Source organism: Dama dama, chromosome 20, assembly GCF_033118175.1.
Source record: "Dama dama isolate Ldn47 chromosome 20, ASM3311817v1, whole genome shotgun sequence".
NCBI lineage: Eukaryota > Metazoa > Chordata > Mammalia > Artiodactyla > Cervidae > Dama > Dama dama.
Window position 1 is genome coordinate 94,850,090 of NC_083700.1, and position 20,324 is coordinate 94,870,413.

Below are 20,324 nucleotides of genomic sequence, written 5' to 3' on the forward strand. Positions count from 1 at the left end.
AAGCACACTGCCCTGCGACATAAACCAGATCCTACACCTGCACTTTCTCAGTAATGAGGGAAATATTTCGGCTCCCATCTGCCTTACTCATTTAATATCAACAGTCATCTGGGAAGGGGGAAGGGTGATATTTTGAGGATTCCCTTAGGGACCCCATCCCCAATGAACCCCCAAATGGGGTCTTCGGGGAACCATGACCCGGTGTCTGTCTCCATCGCTTCCCTCCGCCCCCGTATTCCCTCAGCCTACCTCCAGGCTGCTCCCGGCCCTGGCTGGGGTCCTCTGCTCCTCCGGCCCCTGCGGGGCCCTCCGCAGAGGCCACCTCCGCCGTCCCCGCTGTGCTCTCGGGGGCCTGCTTCTCCAGCTCAGAGCGGGGGCGGTTCCGTGTCCACCAGGTCAGGCGAGCCAGCTGGAGGGAAAGCAAACAGTCTCAGCTCAGGTGCCTTTGGAGGGCAGTCGGGCTGTGAGAAGAGAGGACCCCGTTCTGGGAGGCCGGCAGAGCCTCGTGGAGAACAAGGAAGGCGCTCGCGGCTGGAGGAGGCCGGGCTCTGAGCCCCGACTCACCCGTCCTTTGAAAACCTGAACTCCTTGCACCTGCTCCATGCAGGCCTCCTGCCGGGGGCCAAAATCTCAGCAGATCAGGCTGGGCCCCTGAGCTCACAGACAAGGAGAAGCAAGACTGGGGACAGGCAGACGCGCCCTGTAGGGTAAGGGAGTTAGAGAAGGCGAGGTTTGGAAATAGACCTGCACTTTACAGGAACAGATCACCTTTAATGAGGCGAGAAGGGGCAGCAGTCAGATGAGTGAGCTACTGCACTTACCCAAGAAAAGAGTAAGTATATATAGGCATATATGTGGAAATCTACTGTCTTAAGGGGGCCTGTTCTTTTCCAAAGTTATTCCGAGTAGTTATCTCTTAAATGGCTGGGGCAAGGAATTCTGGAGATCGGCCAGAGGCTGGACTGGCTGAGAACTGGTCTTAATCAACCTTAATATCCTTTTTTTTTTTTTTTTTTTTCCCTTAAGGTGAGAGAGTTCTTTGTTTTGTGTAGAATGGTGGGGAGGACCCAGAGGGAAGTTTTAACTCCAGGCTATTTTGAGCCATGTAACTTTCCTTCATGCCCCACATAGTGACTTCTGCCGTCGGGTGGGGGAGCTGACCCCAAATGAAACTGGCCGGCAGTGGAGAGTCACGGAAGACAGAGGCAGAGGAAAGAGGTTGAGTTCTAGGCTTTAGAAAGATCTCCTGGAGTGAACTGATGGGATCCAGCCTAGAGCCAGCTGTGCAAGTGAAACAAGAAAAAAGGAGCAGCCAGAGGTCCCAGGAGGGGGCAGTGTCAAGGTTGAGGACTGAGCTCTGCAGGCTGTGAGGACTGAGGAAGCAGGCAGGGGAGAGAGGAAATGACAGCTCACACAAGGAACAACAGTACTTAAGGAGCAGGAGGAAAACCCCATGAGGATGGCAGCGGGGCAGTCAGCTGGCAAGAAAAAACTACAATGAGCAGAAGAGAGGTCTCCAGGATGCAGCACGTGGGCAGGGGTAGCTGGCTCTTCTCAGAATCCACCGAAGGTGAGGATGGAGAAGTGGCCTTGACTTTTAGTTACAAGGTTGTTGGGCATCTTGGTGTGAGCGGCGTCAGAGGGCAGTGGGACTCCAGCAGCGGGATGGGAAGCAAATGAGAGGGAAGTGGAGGCTGCGGATGGAGACCATTCTCCACAAAGCTTGCTGCTGAGGCTCAGAGAGGGAGACAACCGTATCTGGAGGAGCCAGGAGCCAGGGAGGAGAGTTTTCACTGGGAAGGATTTCGGTGCGGAATGAGACAGCAGACAATGGGGAAGCTGCAGGATCAAGGAGCAGGCGCAGATCATTTCTGGAGTGAGTCCCCTGGGGAAGTCAACCTCTTGGCTCACCTGTGAAGATGCCGCTTGTTTGTAGGATTTCATTACACCAAAGGTATAAATTGTTTTGCCAACTCTAAAGGTAAGGAGTGCTATATGTTATTTCCACCCAGTGTTTCAGGGACCAACTTTTGACATGGGCTCTGTTACGGGCAGAATACTGTTCCCCCCAAATTCACATGCTGAAGTCTTAATCACCCCCTACTTCACAGCGTAGCTGTATTTGGAAAGAGGTTCTTTAAAGAGGTATGTGCCAAGTCCTTCCAATTGTGTCTGACCCTTTGTGACCCCGTGGACTGTAGTCCATCAGGCTCCTCTGTCCATGGGATTCTCCAGGCAAGAATACTGGAGTGGGTTGCCATGCCCTCCTTCTGGGGGGTTTTCCGACGCAGGGACTGAACCCACGCCCCTTAGGTCTCTTGCACTGGCAGGTGGGTTCTTTACCACTAGCACCACCTGGGAAGCCCCTCTTTAAAGACGTGATTAAAGTTAAATGAGGTCTGATGAGTGAACTCCAATCCAATGTGACTGGTGTCCTTAGAAAGCAGATCAGGACGCAGGCAGACACAGGGGAAAGCCCACATGAAGAGGGACCACGGCCATCTATGAGCCAAGGGGAGAAGCCTCGGAGGAAATAACCCTACCGACCCCTTGACATCTGGCCTGCAGACCTTCTATCGTTGAAGCCACTCAGTATGTTGTACTTCTTTATGGCAGCCTGAGCGAACTAGTGCCCTTTTACACTAAAGAAAACAAAGTTTCAAAAGCCAGAGCATCCCTGTCTGAGGACTGGTAAATCCATCAGCATGGGAGCTCTGAGGGTTTCAGGCTGAGCTCTTACTCTGCTAGATTGTTTCTTTTTTCATAGACCAGTTTCTTCAAGGTCCAACTCCAAGTGACCTTGTCAGAGCACGCTTCCCTTCGCCCAGGGTGCCTGCCTCTCCTACTCTCCACTGCTCCCTTTGAGCTTGGTCCTTCTGTGCTTTCTCTTAGTAGAGTAACTGTTGGTGGTGATGAGGTCTTCCTTTCCTCCTCCCCCCGCCCCCCACTTCCCATGGACAGTGGCTGGCAGGGACCATTCATCTTTGTAAGCCCAGGACAGGGCCGGGCCCAGAGTAGGTGCCCACTGAGTAATTTTCCAATTGAATGAATTACTTTTCACTTGGGAATTAACAGCACAAGGAGCTCACCATCCCCAAGACATCCGTGACCACAACCCAGTAGAGTGAAGGTCAGTGGTGAGATTCCAGGCACTGGGGAAGGGGAGCACGGGGCCCTCACTGCAAGCACTCCACTTGCCTTTTCCTCGGGGATGGGAGCTGTGCAGAGGCTGACCGTGACGATGACGACGGCCGTGAGCACGCAGAGGAGGAGTGCGAAGTAGAGGTAGTGGAAGTCCTTGAGCACTGCCGGCCTGCGGTCCTCCTCCCCGCAGGCGGGGGCTGGGTAGCAGAACTCCAGGATCATGCGTAGAAGCCCCACCACCAGGCCAAACAGGAGGCCCCAGAAGGCTCCCTGCGGAAAGAGGGCACGCCAGGGGTGGGATCCAGGTGGGAGAGCCTTGGAAGCTAAAAGCCACGGGTTGTCACAGCGTGTGCAAGCCTGCCTGAGTGAATGCTGAGGGGCTGTCTTATCCTAAAGGCAAGGCAGAGTGATGTACTGGAAAGGACATGGCCTCCAGAACCAGATAGACCAGGCTCCACGGTGGAACAATGACCAGAGCAGTGACTCTACCTCACTCACGAGCAGCGATAAGCAAATGACTAAGTACTAAAGATAGATGTTTAATGTTCAACTAGAATGGAATCTTTGTAATCAGCGGGGAAAACCAGGATCTTCCTCCCCAAATTCCTGTCATCATAAATCAGAATTAGAGCACTTCCTTTTCTAAAGAAAAGCTCAATTTCATATAATCTCTGTAGCACTGTTGGACCCTAAACTACACCTGTTTCCCAGGTATAAGGGTGAGAAGGCTTTTATTTTCAAAATATGAGATGCTGGCCCAGTTTCAAAAATTCTGGAATGAATAGAAACCTCCAGAACTCAACTGAGTCCCGGTGTGCACACTGGTGGCCTTGAGCTCTGCAAACAGTAGACCCAGCAGAGGCCTGGCTCAGCGTCCGCACTGAGGAGGGGCCTCTGTGGTCTCCTTCATCGTGGCCCTGGGCTCTCAGGTGGCCCCGTGAGGTCATGTCCACAGCGTTCCTCACCTCCCCCAAGGTACAGCCAATGGATCTGGGGCTCTCTTTTCCAGGCTCTCCCAGGGAGTGACCAAGGTGACCCTCCTGGCACCTCCCGGGATCTGTTCGATTTCAGTGCAGCTTCCTGAATGCCACATGTGCACCCCTGTAAGCTCCACTTGGCTTCATCATCCTCTCTGCTGTTAATTTGCTGACATGTAGAACTTTACAGTGTTAGAGATCTTCCTGTCCCCGTGGGCTATTACACACACTGACCCTTCTGTCTGGAACACTCTTTCCTCTCCCATTAACCCTTCAGATCTCAGCTCAGATGTCCCTTTGTGACCCCCTCCCAGGCATCCCATAGGTTAGGCGCTCCTGCTTTTTGCTCCCATAGCAGGCATCCTATTTGTGTATATGTTTTTATTTCTCAGTTGTGTCTGACTCTTTGTGGCCCCATGGGCTGTAGCCCGCCAGGCTCCTCTGTTCATGGAATTTTCCAGGCAAGAATACTGGAGCAGGTTGCCATTTCCTACTTCAGAGAATCTTCCTGACCCAGGGACTGAATCTGCGTCTCTTTCATCTCCTGCATTGGCAGGCGGATTCCTTACTGCTAGCACCACCTGGGAAGCCATCCTATTTTGCTGTTACCACATGTTGAATCATCTCTCCTCCCTCTGGCCCAGTGGTGGCAGACATGAACTTTGCAAACCATTGCATCCCCAGAGCCTCCATAATGGGATGAATGTTTGTTGAGTAAGTGAATAAATCTTGACCTGTTACTATGGATGGGGAGTTGGAAGGCTGGAGATGGCAGTCAGGTCATGGACCAAGTAGCTCTCCTGACCCTCTGATGTTCTGGGAGAGACAGGTGTGCGGCTGTACTCACAGGCTCTGTGACCCTCTTGCAGAAGATGGCCAGCAGGAAGAGGGCAGTGATGGGCGGGGCCAGGTAGCTGGTGACAGACTGGATGTAGTCGAAGAGCTGCCCGCTATTGGAGCTTTGGATGATGGGGATCCAGAGGATGCTGATGACGACCAGGAACACCACGAACGCTCTGCAGGAGGGCACAGGGCGCTGTGAGGGGTGCTCAGGCCGCACAGAGGGGGTGAGTGGGGACCAGGAAGGGAGAGAGGAGAGGAATGCGTGCTCGCTCAATCAGAGACTGATGGAAGGCCAGCATCCCAGATGCAAAGGTTACAGACATTTATATTTGTAAAATCCCAGAACATTAGAATTATAGAATCCAAATAAAACTCTAGAACTTAAACTTTAGATCCCTTGAAGGGGGTGTGTGGACCATCTGTTTTCGGGAAGAAATCCATACCTTTCCCCTTCATCATCCACCTCAGTAAAGGGCCTCTGGTTGAAAAACTGTTCTTGGGTGTGTTGGGTGCAATAATGCATGTTGCCAGGAGATGGCGCCCAATCCCCACTAATTGCTGTAAATTTGGCAGGTGGGCAGAGATCAAAAGATTCTGCCTCTCCTCCTCTTTCCCTCCCATTCTCTCTCTTTCTGGCCTCAGTAGAGCAGCAGCTACCTAATGACCTCCCTGCCATTCACTTCGCTCTCATCCTCCTCCCGTTTGTACAATCTGTCCTGTACTCAGATCCTTCAATGGTCAGTCCCTGGGCGTAGAGCTGGGGGTGCACAGATGAGTGGGCATTAGGGGTCCCTTAGGCAGCCATGGGCAGAAGGCATCATGATGGAAGAAACAGTGAGGGCAAAGGTAAGGAGATGGACAAGAGTAAGTTATCTAAACTCAAGTACCATCTACCAAAAGGGAGAATGAACATTCAGAAACTTGAGTTATGGAACCTTAAATTATGAAGCGAAGATTTCGGAAAGGTTCTCTTAACTTTATGTAAACTATAAATCCCCAACCTAGAGAGAAAAAGTAAAAATAGCCACCAAGTTATGTCTTGAAAAGCATAAAATGAATACCTGTGAGATGAGGTTCAAAATTTTCAGCTGAGTGTTCAAAGCTCTGCATCCTTTGGATACAAACTTTCTATGAACATCTCCATCCACCCACGTCCCTCACTGCATTACCTGTGTTTCTGCCTTTCTCTTAAACTGTGTGCACCCTGAGGGCAGGACCATATAAATCACCCCTGCGTCCCCAGCAGAAAAGTATGATGCAAGATGCCTGCTGAGAGTGAGTCTGATGGAGTGAACCAGTAGTCTTTCTGGTATCCTGGGGTGACAGTCAGAGCTGGTCTGGAAGACACTGGGGGTGAGCTGCTTGCTAATTCCTTCTCATCAATACAGTTAATCTTTCATTGATTAAATGCTTTGTCAGCTTCTCTCATTGATCAGTTGATCTCATTTATCTCATTGATCTTGATCAGTTCCAAGATAAAACTGAACAGGCAGGCAGGGAAGAGACTTTTTTTCCTTCCTTATCTGGAGGGAGGAGAATGGTCCAGAGTGGGAGAAGAACTTCCCTGATGTCAGAGAGAAAGGTGGCACAAGACCTAGGTGCTCTGACTGCTGGGGCAGGGCCCAGACTCAGCCACATCTCCTTGGGGTCACCCAGGGCAGGGAGCAGAGGGGGAGAGATGTCTGCCTACGGGGAGAGGACCCAGGAAGGATGGGCACGCGCACCTGCCCACCACCATCAGCTCCTGTTCTGTTGCATTCCTGCGGAAGCGCTGCCACACGTCAATGGCGAACAGGGTGCCGCTGCTGTTGAAGATGGAGGTGAGTGAGCTCATGAGGGCGGCCATGATCACCGCGATCATCAGGCCCCGCAGACCTGGGGAGAGACGAGGTGTCTGTGGACAGCTGGCCCGTGAAGGCCGATCTGCCAGGAGCTATAGAGGCTGCCAGCATCCAGCAGAGTCAGGAGCTCAGAGGAGGGGAAGGTATGGTGGAGGTGTTGGATGAGGTGCCCATCCAGGAACCCAGGAAACTCACAGAACTAGAGGCTGGTCCCAGCCACCCTCTGCCTCTGCCTTCCTCTGTGGCCATGGCCAAGTCATCTGCCCTCCCTGAACCTCAGTTTCCTCATCTGCATGTTAAAGGATGTGGGACCAGGTGGCCTTTAAGGTTCTTGTCAGCTTGGCCATCTCAATCTGGATTTTAAACCTGAGACACTTGGTTAGTGGGCCCTGGTTGGGAGAAGGGTGATTATGAATTATTGAGTTTTCTTTTTCAGTGTTTTGTACCTTTATCATGGACACTATGGTGCCAGGCTAAAGTCCCAGCCTGGGCAGCAGAAAGCTCTGAGCTTTATAAATGTTTTTATTTTATTTATTTTAATTTGTAATGCAAACTTTGAAGGTTACTTTCCTTTTTACAGTTACTAAAAAATATTGGTCATATTCCCTGTGTTGTACAGTGCATCTTTGAGCCTATCTATACCCAGTACAGAGAAGGCAGTGGCACCCCCCTCCAGTACTCTTGCCTGGAAAATCCCATGGACGGAGGAGCCTGGTGGGCTGCAGTCCATGGGGTCGCAAAGGGTCGGACACGACTGAGCGACTTCACTTTCACTTTTCACTTTCATGCATTGGAGAAGGAAGTGGCAACCCACTCCAGTGCTCTTGCCTGGAGAATCCCCGGTAATTTCCATCTTTTACTTCTCCACCCCAGGGTTCCTTGTTCCCAGGAACCACTTGTTCCTTATCTGTATCTATGAATCTGCTTCTTTTTTGTTATATTCACTAGTTTGTTTTTTTAGATTCCGCATACAAGTGATAATATACCATATATTGTCTTTCTCTCTCTGACTTATTTCACTTAGTATAATGCCCTCTGAGTTAATCCATGGTGCTGTAAATAGCAAAACTTTTTTCTTTCTTATGGCTGAGTAGTATTCCATTTGTGTGTGTCTGTGTGTGTGTGCATACCATCTTTATCCATTCATCTGTTGATGGGCATTTAGCTTACTTCCTTATCTTGGCAATTATAACTAGTGCTACTATGAACAATGGAGTGCATATATCTTTTAGAATTAGTATTTTTGGGCTTTTTGGAGTATATACCCAGGAGTGGAATTGTGGGGTCTTATGGTAGTTCTACTTTTAGTTTTTTGAGAAACCTCCTTACGGTTTCCCATAGTCAAAAGCTGTGGGTTTCTTTCCTGATTCTGCAAGTAACTAGCTGTGTGATCTTTGGACCAGTCCTGATCCTTTCTGGGCCTGTTTTACACCTGTAACAAGGGAGGGTGGGGCCTGCTGATATCTGGTCTGTATGATTCTGATGAGGAAGCGTCTAGAAACAAGACTCTCTGGCCAGATCCACCTTAGTCCTCCTTCCCCTCAGTCCAAATATTTAACCAACCCCTGCTTGCCTCCCTAGAAGGCTCAAGGTGTCCCAGATCTAGGACAGCATCTCCTCTGGGGCCCCTGCTTCTTCTCTTGGTTAATGATAAATTTCTGATCTCTAACCGGACACTGCCAAGTTATCCCTGACCTCTTCCTCTACCTTCTTCCCACCTCTCTCGGCCAGTCCCTGTGCGTCTGCTCCATCATAGCTGGGCTTCCACCCTACCTCCACTATTTCTTTGATTCATTTTACCTTCACTGTTTCTACTGGAGGGAGGGAATAACTCAACTTTCCTCCATAAACCTGCTTTTGTTCCCTATGTCCCCAGTCTCAATATTACTATAAACTCAAGACCTGCGAGCCCTCTTTGGATCTCTGTCTTTCTTGTCCCTCAAATGCGATCAGTCATAGAGTCAATTCTGTCTCACAAATATCATCTAAACCCTTCCTGTCCATCCCTAAAGCCACTGACCCTAGCCAAGCCACCATCACAACCTGGACCACTGGAAATCCCTCAGTAATCATCTCCCTGCCACCACCGAAGCTGAACCCTCCATGGAGAGTGATCCTTCTAAGCACACATCTGATCATGCGTGTGTGTGTAGTAGTCACTCAGTCGTGTCCAACTCTTTGCGACCCCATGGACTATAGCCCGCCAGGCTCCTCTGTCCATGGAATTCTCCAGGCAAGAATACTAGAGTGGGTTGCCATTTCCTTCTCCATGGGATCTTCCTGACCCAGGGATTGAACCCGGGTCTCATGCATTGCAGACAGATGCTTTACTGTCTGAGCTACTAGGGAAGCCCCTAATCATGCATGCCAGCCTGAAACCCCCGTGACCCTCCACTGCTCTCAGAGTAAAGGCCATGCTACACAGTGGGGCGTGGCCACCATGTCCTCCCCACAAAGATGGTCTTCACTCCTGCTGCATCTGAGTCCACACTGGCAATTTTCAGTTCAGGTTTCATGCTCTTTCTCAACCCTGGGCCTTTGTACATGCAGCCCTCCTCCCCAGAATGACATTTCCCACACCCCTCCCCCTTGTCTGCCTAAGATGTCCCCTGGGACTAAGCTCTATTTCCTCTCCTCTGGAAACCCTTCCTTCATATTCCCCCAAAGTGGGTCAGACGCCTCCTATGGGTCCCTCATCCCCACTGTGTCCTCAGACTGGTCACACTGTATCACGCCTTCTGCCCTGGAGACCGCACAGAGTCCTGTCTTTTAGCCCTGCCTCTCCAGAGCCAGGGCAGAGCAGTGCCCTACAGATGCCTGTGAAAATGTGTGTGTGTGTGTGTGTTAGGAAGTGGGGTGCAGAGGTGTGTGTGTGTGTGTGTGTGTGTATTAGGAAGTGGGGTGCGGAGGTGTGTGTGTGTGTATTAGGAAGTGGGGTGTGGAGGTAAATGTTCCCATTTTCTCTTCCCATCCATGTGCTTCCTTCATGCAATCAATCTATCCTGGAGAGTGGGTTCTGGATTTTGTTGGAAAGCTGGTGTGAAGTGTGCTGCGAGGGAGATGGACTTACCCATGGGCATGAGAGCCATGACCAGCTTGGGGTAGGCGATGTTGGAACATCCCACACGGGCCCCGCAGATCGCTTGGCAGATGTCGGGGTCCACGCAGCCCACCTCATCTGCAGAAGTGATGGTAGTTAGACCCAAATTATCCCATGCATTCTCGGGTTGGCTCAATATGTGCTTTCTGACCCTATAGAAACAAACGTTCGTTGGTGATTCTGGCAGGGGCCAGTGTCTAGAAGGTCCAAGGATAGGCTGATATTGGGTCTTGTGGTTTATTGGTATCTGGTAAATTTCTCAACCACATACCACCCTGCAAATCCTGATAGACTCCTTTATATTTTAGACCTTTTATTTTAACAAATAGTAAATATCGTTAAGTAAATATCCTTACAAAGCACCATGAGTGCCTCAGTTTGTCTTTCCCTTATAAAGAGAAAGCTGGACTTTAAAATGACATTCAGATACAAGGTTCTTCTAATGAGATACATACTGTAGGTCAGACCCACAAAACCTAACATATGTACTATGTGTTCTTAATGGAAACAGTGTGTGTGGTCCCTGCTCTGGTCCAATATTGCCCAGAGTGGGACTGACTCTTACCTGGGTATAGGGCTCGGCTGATCATGCCGGGCATGACGATGAAGAACATGGGCAGGATCTTCAAGTAGCCCCCCAGCACGGAGCCCCCCTTGGCATGGGACAGACTCTTGGCAGAGAGAGACCTCTGCACGATGACCTGAAAAGGCATGGGGGCAGCATGCCACCTGGGCCGGCTCAGGCTCTGCTCGGCCCTGGGGAGCCCTGGCATGGTCGCTGACTGTGCCCCACACCCATCCCTGAGCCAGTCCCAGCCCTCTATGCATCGGCACCCACAGGGGCCCTCCCGGTTGGTGGCGAGCTGGGCCAGGCGCGATAAGGGCATCACCTGGTCCGTGCACCAACACCACGTGGCCAGCACCGTGAGCCCGAACATGAGGCCTGGCCAGGGGAGGTCCCCGCTCACAGGGTCCCGGAGCATGTGGAAGGCGTCGGGCCGGGGGAGGTGACAGGTGGTGTTGGGGACTGTGACGTTAGGGATGGCCTGCCTGTACCGCTCCTCCAGGCCTGGGTACCAGCCCACCTCCTGAAAGCCTGCAGGGAGAGACCTCAGTGAATGAAACAGGGGCCCCACTGGGCTTGTCACCTACCCCCCCACCCCCAAGAATTCCAGTCCTGTGTGGGATCCCTGAGCTTGGGACTTGTATGGAACATGGGGATGAGAGGGGGGAGTGGGGCTCAAGCTCAAGAGCCCTGGTTTGGTGGAGGGAGAATCCTGCTCTTTGGGAGCCCTGCCTGGAGTGGGGAATGGCTCAGTGCTCTGCAGGCCACAGATGTGACGGCCAGAGCCGGATCAGAGAGGAGTTTAGGGGGGCGGGGATGTACTCAGGCCTCTTCCTTACCCAGAAACATGAGGACCAGGGCTCCCCCGACCATGATCACGGTCTGCAGAGTGTCTGTGTAGATCACGGCCGTGAGGCCCCCTGGGGACCCAAGGAGAGGGCGCGTCAGCACCAGCGGGGCCTTCCTCTCGGGGTGCCCGCCCCGTGCTCGGCCACACTGGGGAGACCAGAGAACACACGGAGCCCTCAGCCAGTGGCCTCTGGCCTCTGCCTTCCCTGCCCTTCGTGTTCCTCCAGTCCGCCCGCAGGTGAGGCTGGTCATGGCCACAGGCCCTCAGGTCCTGCTCTTTCTGTCCTCTGCTCTGCTTTTGTGATACACCAAGTCCCGTCCTTGGCTGCGCTGTTAGCTCCTCCAGGAGGCCTCCCTTCCTTCCTCCCCACCCCAGCGCCCATTTAAACTCCCCCACACCTTAGCCAGCAGTAAGTCTGCCTGAGCCCACGTCTTGGGCATTCAGGCCTGTGAGGGACTCTGGAGGAGATAGGAGAAGGCAGGCTTGTGGCTGTTGTCTGGAGCAGCCTGTGCTGACTCTGGCCCAGTGACAGTCCCCCATTCATCACCCAATTCCCTGCTGTCCATCTTTCTCTCTGTCTCCAAGCGTCTCTCCTTCCCTGGCTCTCTCGGGCCGGCTCTGCTTCCTCCCGTTTCTTCCCTTTCTGACTCCTCTTTTCTCTGAGGCACTGTGTCTTTCCATCTTTTCCTCTGATTCTGCATCTTTGCCTGCCTCTCTCTTTCCCCCTCCTGCTTCTCTTTCTCACTCTCCCAGTCAGTTTTCACACCATCCCTCCCTGGACCTCTGTACCCCTGCTGTCCGGAGCTTCCCTTTCCACCTCTCCCTGTCTCTGTTCCCAGCACCTGCACCCGACGTGACCTCCCCTTGGCCCTACCTGTGATGGTGTAGACGGCCGTCACCACCAGCAGGGTCACCGTGGAGAGGTAAAGGTTCCAGCCCAAGGCCATCTGGATGAACAGGGCTCCAGAGAAGATGTCAGTCTGCAGGGACAGGGACCCAGGAGTCCGGGTCACCCGAGGCCCTCTGTGTGGCCACTGGGGAATGTCTCCTTCCTGCTCAGCGATGCCCCGTGCTGTCGGCCCTCAGAGCACAGTGAGGATGAGCCTTAAGTGACGTGCTCGGGAGGACGGGCTTGGCCTGTGGACACTGAGGGGCCATGGGCATTGCAGAGCAGGGGAGCGCACAGTTCTGAGCCCGAGAACCCTGCGATCCAGCTGCACTCCCAGCGGCGTGTGCTGGCAGTGAAGGATGGAGGAGCACGCTGAGGAAGTGAGGCAGGAGTGGGGGGCAGGAGGAAGAGGCCCCTGGGGGAGAGGGTGGGAACCCAGAGGGTCTCCAACTGCTCCCTGAAAGAGCACCAGCCCACTCGGACCTGATGGGGGCCCCAGGTGACCTGACAGAGCCAGAGCCCCAGTGCAGATGACACAGATCCTGGTTACCCACGTGTTGGGCTTTACCAGAGGACTTGGGGTCACAGCTTTGGCCAGAGCTGATTTAGGGTTGCTTACAAGCATTGGTCGAAAAGAGACTGTACTTTTTCCAGCCCTGGACCCAGCTCATGCTTGCTGGTCCCTTTCCCTGAGTGTTTTGTGATCCATGACAGGGGCTGCAGGAGGCCTGGAATGGGCCTCGGGACCCAAACATTGCTTCCAGCCCCAGAGCTAGTGCTCTGTGCGAACCTCTGCCAATCGTTTGACCTGAGTTTGTCTTCTGAGTTTACATCAATCAAGGAGGAATACGTCCTTTTTAATGGTAACATTCTCAGTGCTGAATGAAGATTAATTTAATGGGAAGATAAATGAGTGAATGAACTTGAAATTGTGAGTTCTTTGGATAGAGCAACTGTTATTCACTCAACAAACATTTATTGTCCATCTCTAATTACCCTGCTGCTGTTGGGGGAGCATGTGATGAAGGGGTGTGAATTCATCCTCCATGTCTATTATCCTTCCTCTATCCATCTAGGCATCCATCCATCCATCTATTCATTATTCCATCCATCCATCCATTTATCCACCTATCAATTTATCCATCCATCCATACACACATATAACAACAAGGTGCTATGCCCTCTACTAAACATTTTCAGAGAGACATGATATGGCCACATGGGAACAGTTACTCACTGAAATCTTGGTGAAGATGTAGAGGATGAGAGAAAGGACAGACATGTACACCTGGATCCTCTGGCCCCCGAATCGCTTCTTCAGGTACTGAGGCATTGTGACCACACCGGCTGCAATGTACACGGGGACAAAGATCCAGCCAAGGGCCAGAAGCAGCCAGGTTGCCTGGGAGAATGGGGAGAAAAAGGGATCCATGTTCTAAATGCGGATGGAGGAGGTGTGGTCCATGCAGAGGAGAGCCCTGGGTGGGGAAGTAAGGCACCGGAGGCCTGATTTCAGTCCTGTGTGACCTCTGATGAGGTCCATCAGGTCTTGGTTTCCTTATCTGTAAAATGGGTTCTCCATTTACCATGCAGCCTCCCCAAGCACCTTTGAGGTTTCTCTTAGCACTAAGGTCAGGGACAGGGTAGGGTAGAGAAGGTTAAGACCCCCTCTATCCCTGAGAATCTTCCAGGCCAGACTTCCTTACATTCCACTCAAAGCCACCCACAGCAAGGCCTCCAGCAGCCCCCGTCCCAGCCAGGCCGATGAACAAGCCGCTGCCCACATTGCTGGACATCAGAGATGCTCCGATCTGTAAGGCACAAGAGGGGTCAAGGGTCAGGGGTCAGTTTTTATCTGAATCAATTTGGAGTCAGGACTATGAGCTTCAGGATCTGGGATGGAGGCAGAGAGAACAGAACCTGAACTCATAAATGTGAGATCAGAGGGAGGAGAGGAAATGGGGGAGCAATGAGGAGGCTGAACAGAACAGACATGTATTAGGCACTTACTGTATGTCAGGCATTGTACTGGGCATTTTGTATGCATTAAAACACTTAATCTTCACAAGTATTTGGAGGGATGGGTACTAATCTTTCCACTTTACAGAGGAAGGAGTTAATGTTAGGAGAAATGAAGTCACTGCCTCCAGGACATCCAGGGATTTGAGAGGCAAAGTGGGAAAGATGAAAAGACATGGAAAGCATGGTCCATTAAGGAGCATGATGAAGCTCTGCTCTGGGACCATGGGTCTAAGGGCCTCCGGAGAGAAGAAGGCTAACGGGAGGAGAGTCCCCCATGAGAGGGATGGGGGAGGCCCTCTTCCACCCCTTTCCTGCAGACTCCAGAGGAGGGCCAGGCTCCTCCTCCTCAGGGGAGGAGCCACGGGGGCCAGCCCCTGAGTTAATTTTTCTCCTGGAGGCAGCTAACTACTCCGAGGCAATGCTGTTAGACCGATAATGATGACAGTCATAGCGGTCCGTACATAAGCAGCATTGCCAAGTGCCAAGTTCTATTCTAAATATAACAACTCACTGACTCCTCATGACAACCCCAGGAGGAAGGTTCTGTTATCATCCCCATTGTTCTTGGGGAGACTGAGGCACAGGTAAATAACTTGCTCAAGTTCCAGAACTAATCAGTGACAAAATGAGGATTTCGACCCTGGCCATCTGCTCCAGTAACCACTGCTTGACGGGTGTTAGGCAGTTAGTAAGCGTTTGTTAGTGTTATCTTTCAGACAGGATCATTATTGGTAAGAGGAGGGGCTGCGGGCTGGAGGGGAAGAGCCAGTCTTGGACCCTGTGTCACCTTAATAAAATTGTGGTGCTGGGCAGCAGGAAGTGAGAAGGGAAAGCACTGAGACATTCAGAGAGGAAGCAGCCATGGAAAGGCACAGTGATAATGACCCGTCTGACCTAGCTGAGGACTTTGAGCCACCCCGCCGCCCACACGTACCCCCTCCCTCTGTCTGGTGGTCCTGGGATGCTGTGGCTGGGCTGGACTGCCGGCCAGAGCACAGAGCACTGGGCCTTCCACTTTGGACGAAGAGGCTCCCCAGGCTGCTCTCGGGGCAGCGAGGTGTCTCACCTCCACCCTGCCCAGGGCTCCTAACTCATCACTCAAGGAGACACCCACAAGGTCAGCAGGGGACCCGCATGGCCCCTCTGAGACAAGGATGCTGCTGCTCCCTCTGCCCTTAACTCCCAGCCACACTGCTCTCAGGACACAGGGAGGGGAACCAGGCACTTCTCGGGACTGGCTGAGTAAGGAAGCGGGCTAGTTGTTGGCCAATCATCACAGACACCAGAAACACACATTCCAGCGGGGCAGAGGGACCGAGAGTCCCCGTCCGCGGCTGGTTCCGCCCCAGACTCAGACTGAAGCTGCTCTCCCTGCAGGTGGCTCAGCCCAAGCCCTGTCCCCCAAGGAGGGAGCCCCACATCCTCTTTCCCACGGGGTGCACATTCCCAGACCTGGCTCCACCTCCATCTTTGGGGCACCCTGTCCTGCTCCAAAGCCTTGGCTTTCCTCACACTCCAGAGCTCTGTTCTCCGCAAGACTGAACGTCCAGGCCAGCCCCTGCTCACCCTCCTGAATGGACCAGAGGAGATGTGCCGGTCCTCTTCTGTCCTTCTCACAGACTCGCTTCCAGGGCTGCAATTTAGGGTTGGGGGTGGGGGCATAAGCTGAGCAGAACGGCCTTCAAGGGGTTCTCATTATTCTGGTGAGGGGTGCTGGCAGCACCAGGGACCCTGCCCCTGTCCCTGCGAGCTGCCAAGCCCACAGCCCCCACATCCCTGGGGATTCTCTCATACTCTTGCCTGCACCTCTCCTTGTCCCAGACACCGAACCTTCCAGAGAGCCCTGTGGGCCTCCTGGGTTCCTCTGCTCTTTGGTGAGTCTGAGACTGCTCTTTGGGTGGGGAGGCTGGTGAGGATCAAGACAGGGTATGAGTGTGTGGGTGTGTGTGAGTCCGTGCACACACGTGCCATGCGACAGGCATGCCCGGGCATCTGCCCAGCTTCAGTGGTCCACAGGGGTTGACTTCTCCACTGTTAGTTTTGAGACAGGGCTCAACTCCTTCCATCTTATTTCAGGAAGAGGAAGTTAGCCTGGAGGACCAAGAGGAGCAAGTGGGGAGGCCTGATGGGAGGGCCTGGTCTTCACAAAGGCCTCAGGATGGTGGAATTTTACTCCTAGGATTTCCTTCCCTGAACTGCAGTATTTATGTGTCGCTTTCCCAAGAAAGTCTTTCCTAAGCCCACTTCCACTGTCCGGAGGATAGATGCCTCCTCCACACTCTCACAGGCCCCATGCTCCCCTCCGGCTGAGAAACCATCAGGTTTTTTATGAGTCTGTCTTCCTGGCTCAGCTCCGAGCCCCACTAGAATGGGAACACTCTGGGTAGGCTCTGTAGGTCCAGCGTCCTGCCTGGGACCCACACTTAGGAGGCACCCAGTGAATGTGGGTCCCAGTTGTGCATTTGCAACATCTCTCAGGATGCCAGGTGTCTCTGGACCTGAGGGAAGGAGTCCAGAGCCAGGAAACCCCTCGGAGGCTGTAGCCTTGGTCCAGGTGGGAGAAGATGACGTGGGACTGGGAGGTGGGGGAAAGGGAAGGAGGAAGGTGAACTCACTGGCCACCAGCTCATGGACCTCCCCGCCAGGAAGTAGCCACCGATGGTCCCTCGGCTTGCACGAATGGACGACTGGAAAGGAAACAGCAAGGGTGAGGAAATCCCGAGTCTCCCCAGGCTCTGCACTCTGCCCCAGATTCCCTGCCCTGCGATTTCTGGCACTGTGGGGACATGGGGGTGGGAACCGAGGCTGGAGGTTTCACCATCTTTAAGCTATGGGGCTTTGGTGGGGTCAGCTGCTCTCTCTGGGTCCCCCTGCTCATCACATCGCCCACCAGGACTGGTGTGAAGAACAAGGGAGCTAATGGGGGAGGGGGTGCTGGGTTGGAGGTGGGGCGGGGTGTGTGAAATGCCCCACTGAATGCACGGCACTGTGCCTGTGCCCAGATTACTGGCATGTCCTCTTGTGCACTATCCTGCCCTCCACCCCAACCAAATATTGCTTCAGGAAGTGAGTTGGGATCTCATCCTCAGTCTACCGTGGTGGGGAGACTGCCCTGCTCCCTCCACCCAGCCAGGCTCCCATCCTGGGGGCTGGGAGGACACAAAGAACTTGGTCCCCAGACAGAGGCAGGGCTCTGCCAGGGGCAGGAATGGGGGGTTCTCCTGCCCCCGCCTCTAGTCAGATCACATCACTGAGGCCCACCCAGGACCCTGGAGCAAACACTGTCCTGCACCAGGAGGGGGTCAGTGGCTGCCTTTTTGAAGAATTACTCTGAGGACTGAAAGGGAGTGAGGAATGAAAGAACTTTCTCTCAATGCAGAAAGTGAGACAGGGTAGAGGGTAAGGGGGATAAATTTAAAGCCATTATTAAGATGCAAGAGTTGGACTATAAAGAGGGCTAAGTGCCAAAGAATTCATGCTTTTGAATTGTGATGCTAGAGAAGACTCTTGAGAGTCCCAGGGACTACAAAGAGATCAAACCAGTCAATCCTAAAGGAAATCAACCCCGAATATTCATTGGGAGGACTGATGTGAAACTCCAGTACTTTGGCCACCTGATGGGAAGAGCCGACTCATTAGAAAAGACCCTGGTGCTGGGAAGGATTGAAGGCAGGAAGAGAAGGGGGTGGCAGAGGATGAGATGATTAGATAGCATCACTGACTCAATGGACATGAGTTCAAGCAAACTCCGGGAGATAGTTAAGGACAGGGAAGCCTGGTGTACTGAAGTCCATGGGGTCATAAAGAGTCGGACATGCCTTAGTGACTAAATAAATTAAGATGCTGAAGATAGTAAATGTCTGGTTGGGTCTACAGACATCAGAAATGCCTGAAGGACTGGAAGAAAGAAGGGAAATTGAAAGAAGCATCTGTTCCCTTGAGAGAAAGGCATAAATTACTCAGTAGGGTAGGACTGCTGTGCAGGGCCTGCGGCTTGTCAAGCCTTTGCTTGGACTTTCTGTGTCACCCATGGTCCTCGGGAAGGATAGATGAACAGGAAGAATTTACATTACAGATGAGGAAATGGGGGTCCCCAAATGAGAAGCAATTTGTCCAAAGTCATCAAGAAGAGGAGCTGGTGATTCTCACGACCGTGGTCTCCTGGGAGCCAGTGAGCCTGTTTGCCCCATTCTTCCTCACACACCTTGGGAAGAAGGAACTGCTTGTCCCACTTTACAGATGAGGAGACTGAGGCCCAGAGAGGGTTCTTGGCCTTGCCACAGCCTCGTAAGTGACCAGATGGGACTCAGATCCCTCTCGGCCTCACAGTGGAGTCTAAAGGTGCTGGCATTTCCCTCGATTGCTGCGGAGACAATAGGGGTCATTTATTGCTGCAGGCTGTGTGTTGGGCACTGTACCAGATCCTTAAATGTGTCATGTTCCTAAACCAAGTAGTCCTTTTTATTCTCATTGTCTGAGTGAGAAAACTAAGGCTCTGTAGTATATTCCCGGGGCCATGCTGCCCTAACTGTTGGAGTTGGCATCTGAACTCAGGGCTCCCAGTCCTCCAAGCCTGGCCCCCATTCATGGCACCGAGGCTCTGGTGAACACTGGAGACCAGAACCCATTGGGAACCACCTGACTCCCTTCCCATGAGCACACCTGCCCCAGCTCTTTTAGAAAGCTCAGCTCCACGCCAAGATGCTGTCCAGTGGAGGGCGTGGCAGGGTCAGGAGTCAAGCACTCTCAGAGTTGGGGATCCTGGCATGAGGAAGACGGCAGGAATGGGACTCAGGGGGCCAAGTGTGCGTGGGGTCAAAGGCCTCAGATGCACAGAGACAGCGAGTCCAGAGACTGGGGTTCAGGCCTGGCCTGCCTCAGGCTCACTGTGTGAGCTCAGACAAGTCAGCCCTCTCTGGGCCTCAGCTGCCCATCTCTCAGTGGAGGGGTTGAGAGGGTGATCCTTCATTAAAGTCCTTCTGCAGTGGTCCCTGTGCTTCCCAGACATGCCTGCCTTCTGCCCACCCCTGCCCCCAGGCACAACCGGCCACAGAGGAAAGCTGGTCTCTGCCTCCCCTGCCAACCTCCAACCTCCAGGCTACTCACCCAGACCCCTACTCCGATGACGAAGACAAAGTAGACGACTAGTACGGCGATATCGTAGGCGTGCAGGCTGACTCCGGGACCCGGCGCTGAGCGTGGAACAGTCGCAGTGCTGACCCCACTTCCCGAAGCTCCAGGCCCCATTGCTGCCAGCTCCGTGCTCATCTGCTAGTCAGTCACAACCAGACTGGACTTTGAGGTGCTCCTGGCTTCATTCCTTTCCTGTAATGATTAAACAGGCCCGAGCACCATTGGCCGCTGAGCCATCCCTGAGCCCCACCGGCACATAAAGTCCTGATTCTCCCGCCCCTTTCCCCTAACTGCCAGCCCCAAGCCTCTCCCTTTCCCTGCAAACACACACACACACACACACACACACACACACACGTGCACGCACACACACACACACACACACACTCCCACCCCTGAGAGGAGCAGGAGTAGGAGGGAAAACAGGAGGAAAAGAACAGGGTCCTGGTGACCTGAACTGGGCAGGGGGTTGGGGGGAGACTTCAGAATCAAGATGCTCAAGGTCATGCTTGTGTGGACAGGGAACAGAGGCCCAGGAAGGGAAAGGGACCCCGGAAATAAAGGCAAAGCTGGGCCTGGAGTTGGGGTGTCTTAATGATCAGATCCATGCACATTCCTTATGCCCAGCGGAAGAGACGCAGGGAGAAGGGGGGGTCCACTGTGACCCTTGCAAAGGGTCTACCATGTCACGTGCTCCTACCTCCAACACACCCAGGTGTCATTTTCCTTTTTTCAGGATGTAGGAAACAGGCCTGGGCAGAGACATGGTTTCCTCCAAGCTACAGAGCAAGGCGAGGAATCACACCTGCTGCATCTATACTCCTGCTCTGCGCTGTGACAAAGGAGTGCTCCTGGACAGGACAGAGGGCCGCCACCCCAGGTCCAGGGAGAGATGCAGGTGCCCTGAGACATGGAGTCAGGGGATGGGGGTCAGGCCAGGCCTGAGACCTGCGCAGCCTG

At 53.1% G+C, this 20,324-nt stretch overlaps 1 protein-coding gene across 12 annotated transcripts in view; it reads right to left on the reverse strand.

Moving 5' to 3' along the window:
- SLC5A9 (solute carrier family 5 member 9) overlaps nucleotides 1–20,324 on the reverse strand; it is a 29,676-nt gene that overhangs the window by 1,930 nt on the left and 7,422 nt on the right. The window contains exons 1-15 of one of the 12 annotated variants that reach the window (XM_061121944.1): nucleotides 19,338–19,479; nucleotides 18,436–18,594; nucleotides 16,847–16,918; nucleotides 15,798–15,864; nucleotides 13,916–14,020; nucleotides 13,447–13,556; nucleotides 12,195–12,401; nucleotides 11,310–11,390; nucleotides 10,796–11,001; nucleotides 10,471–10,606; nucleotides 9,876–9,983; nucleotides 6,689–6,839; nucleotides 4,969–5,137; nucleotides 3,199–3,414; nucleotides 250–409 (exon numbers count right to left, since the gene is read on the reverse strand). In XM_061121944.1, the coding sequence (XP_060977927.1) occupies nucleotides 250–409; nucleotides 3,199–3,414; nucleotides 4,969–5,137; nucleotides 6,689–6,839; nucleotides 9,876–9,983; nucleotides 10,471–10,606; nucleotides 10,796–11,001; nucleotides 11,310–11,390; nucleotides 12,195–12,401; nucleotides 13,447–13,556; nucleotides 13,916–13,995 (1,624 nt within the window). In that variant the 5' untranslated portion in view covers nucleotides 13,996–14,020; nucleotides 15,798–15,864; nucleotides 16,847–16,918; nucleotides 18,436–18,594; nucleotides 19,338–19,479. Of the gene's footprint in view, nucleotides 1–249; nucleotides 410–1,911; nucleotides 1,976–3,198; nucleotides 3,415–4,968; nucleotides 5,138–6,688; nucleotides 6,840–9,875; nucleotides 9,984–10,470; nucleotides 10,607–10,795; nucleotides 11,002–11,309; nucleotides 11,391–12,194; nucleotides 12,402–13,446; nucleotides 13,612–13,915; nucleotides 14,021–15,797; nucleotides 15,865–16,846; nucleotides 16,919–18,299; nucleotides 18,325–18,435; nucleotides 18,595–19,337; nucleotides 19,557–20,324 lie in introns of those variants that run through there. The other 11 variants (XM_061121949.1, XR_009689226.1, XM_061121943.1 and 8 more) reach the window with 11 other exon arrangements.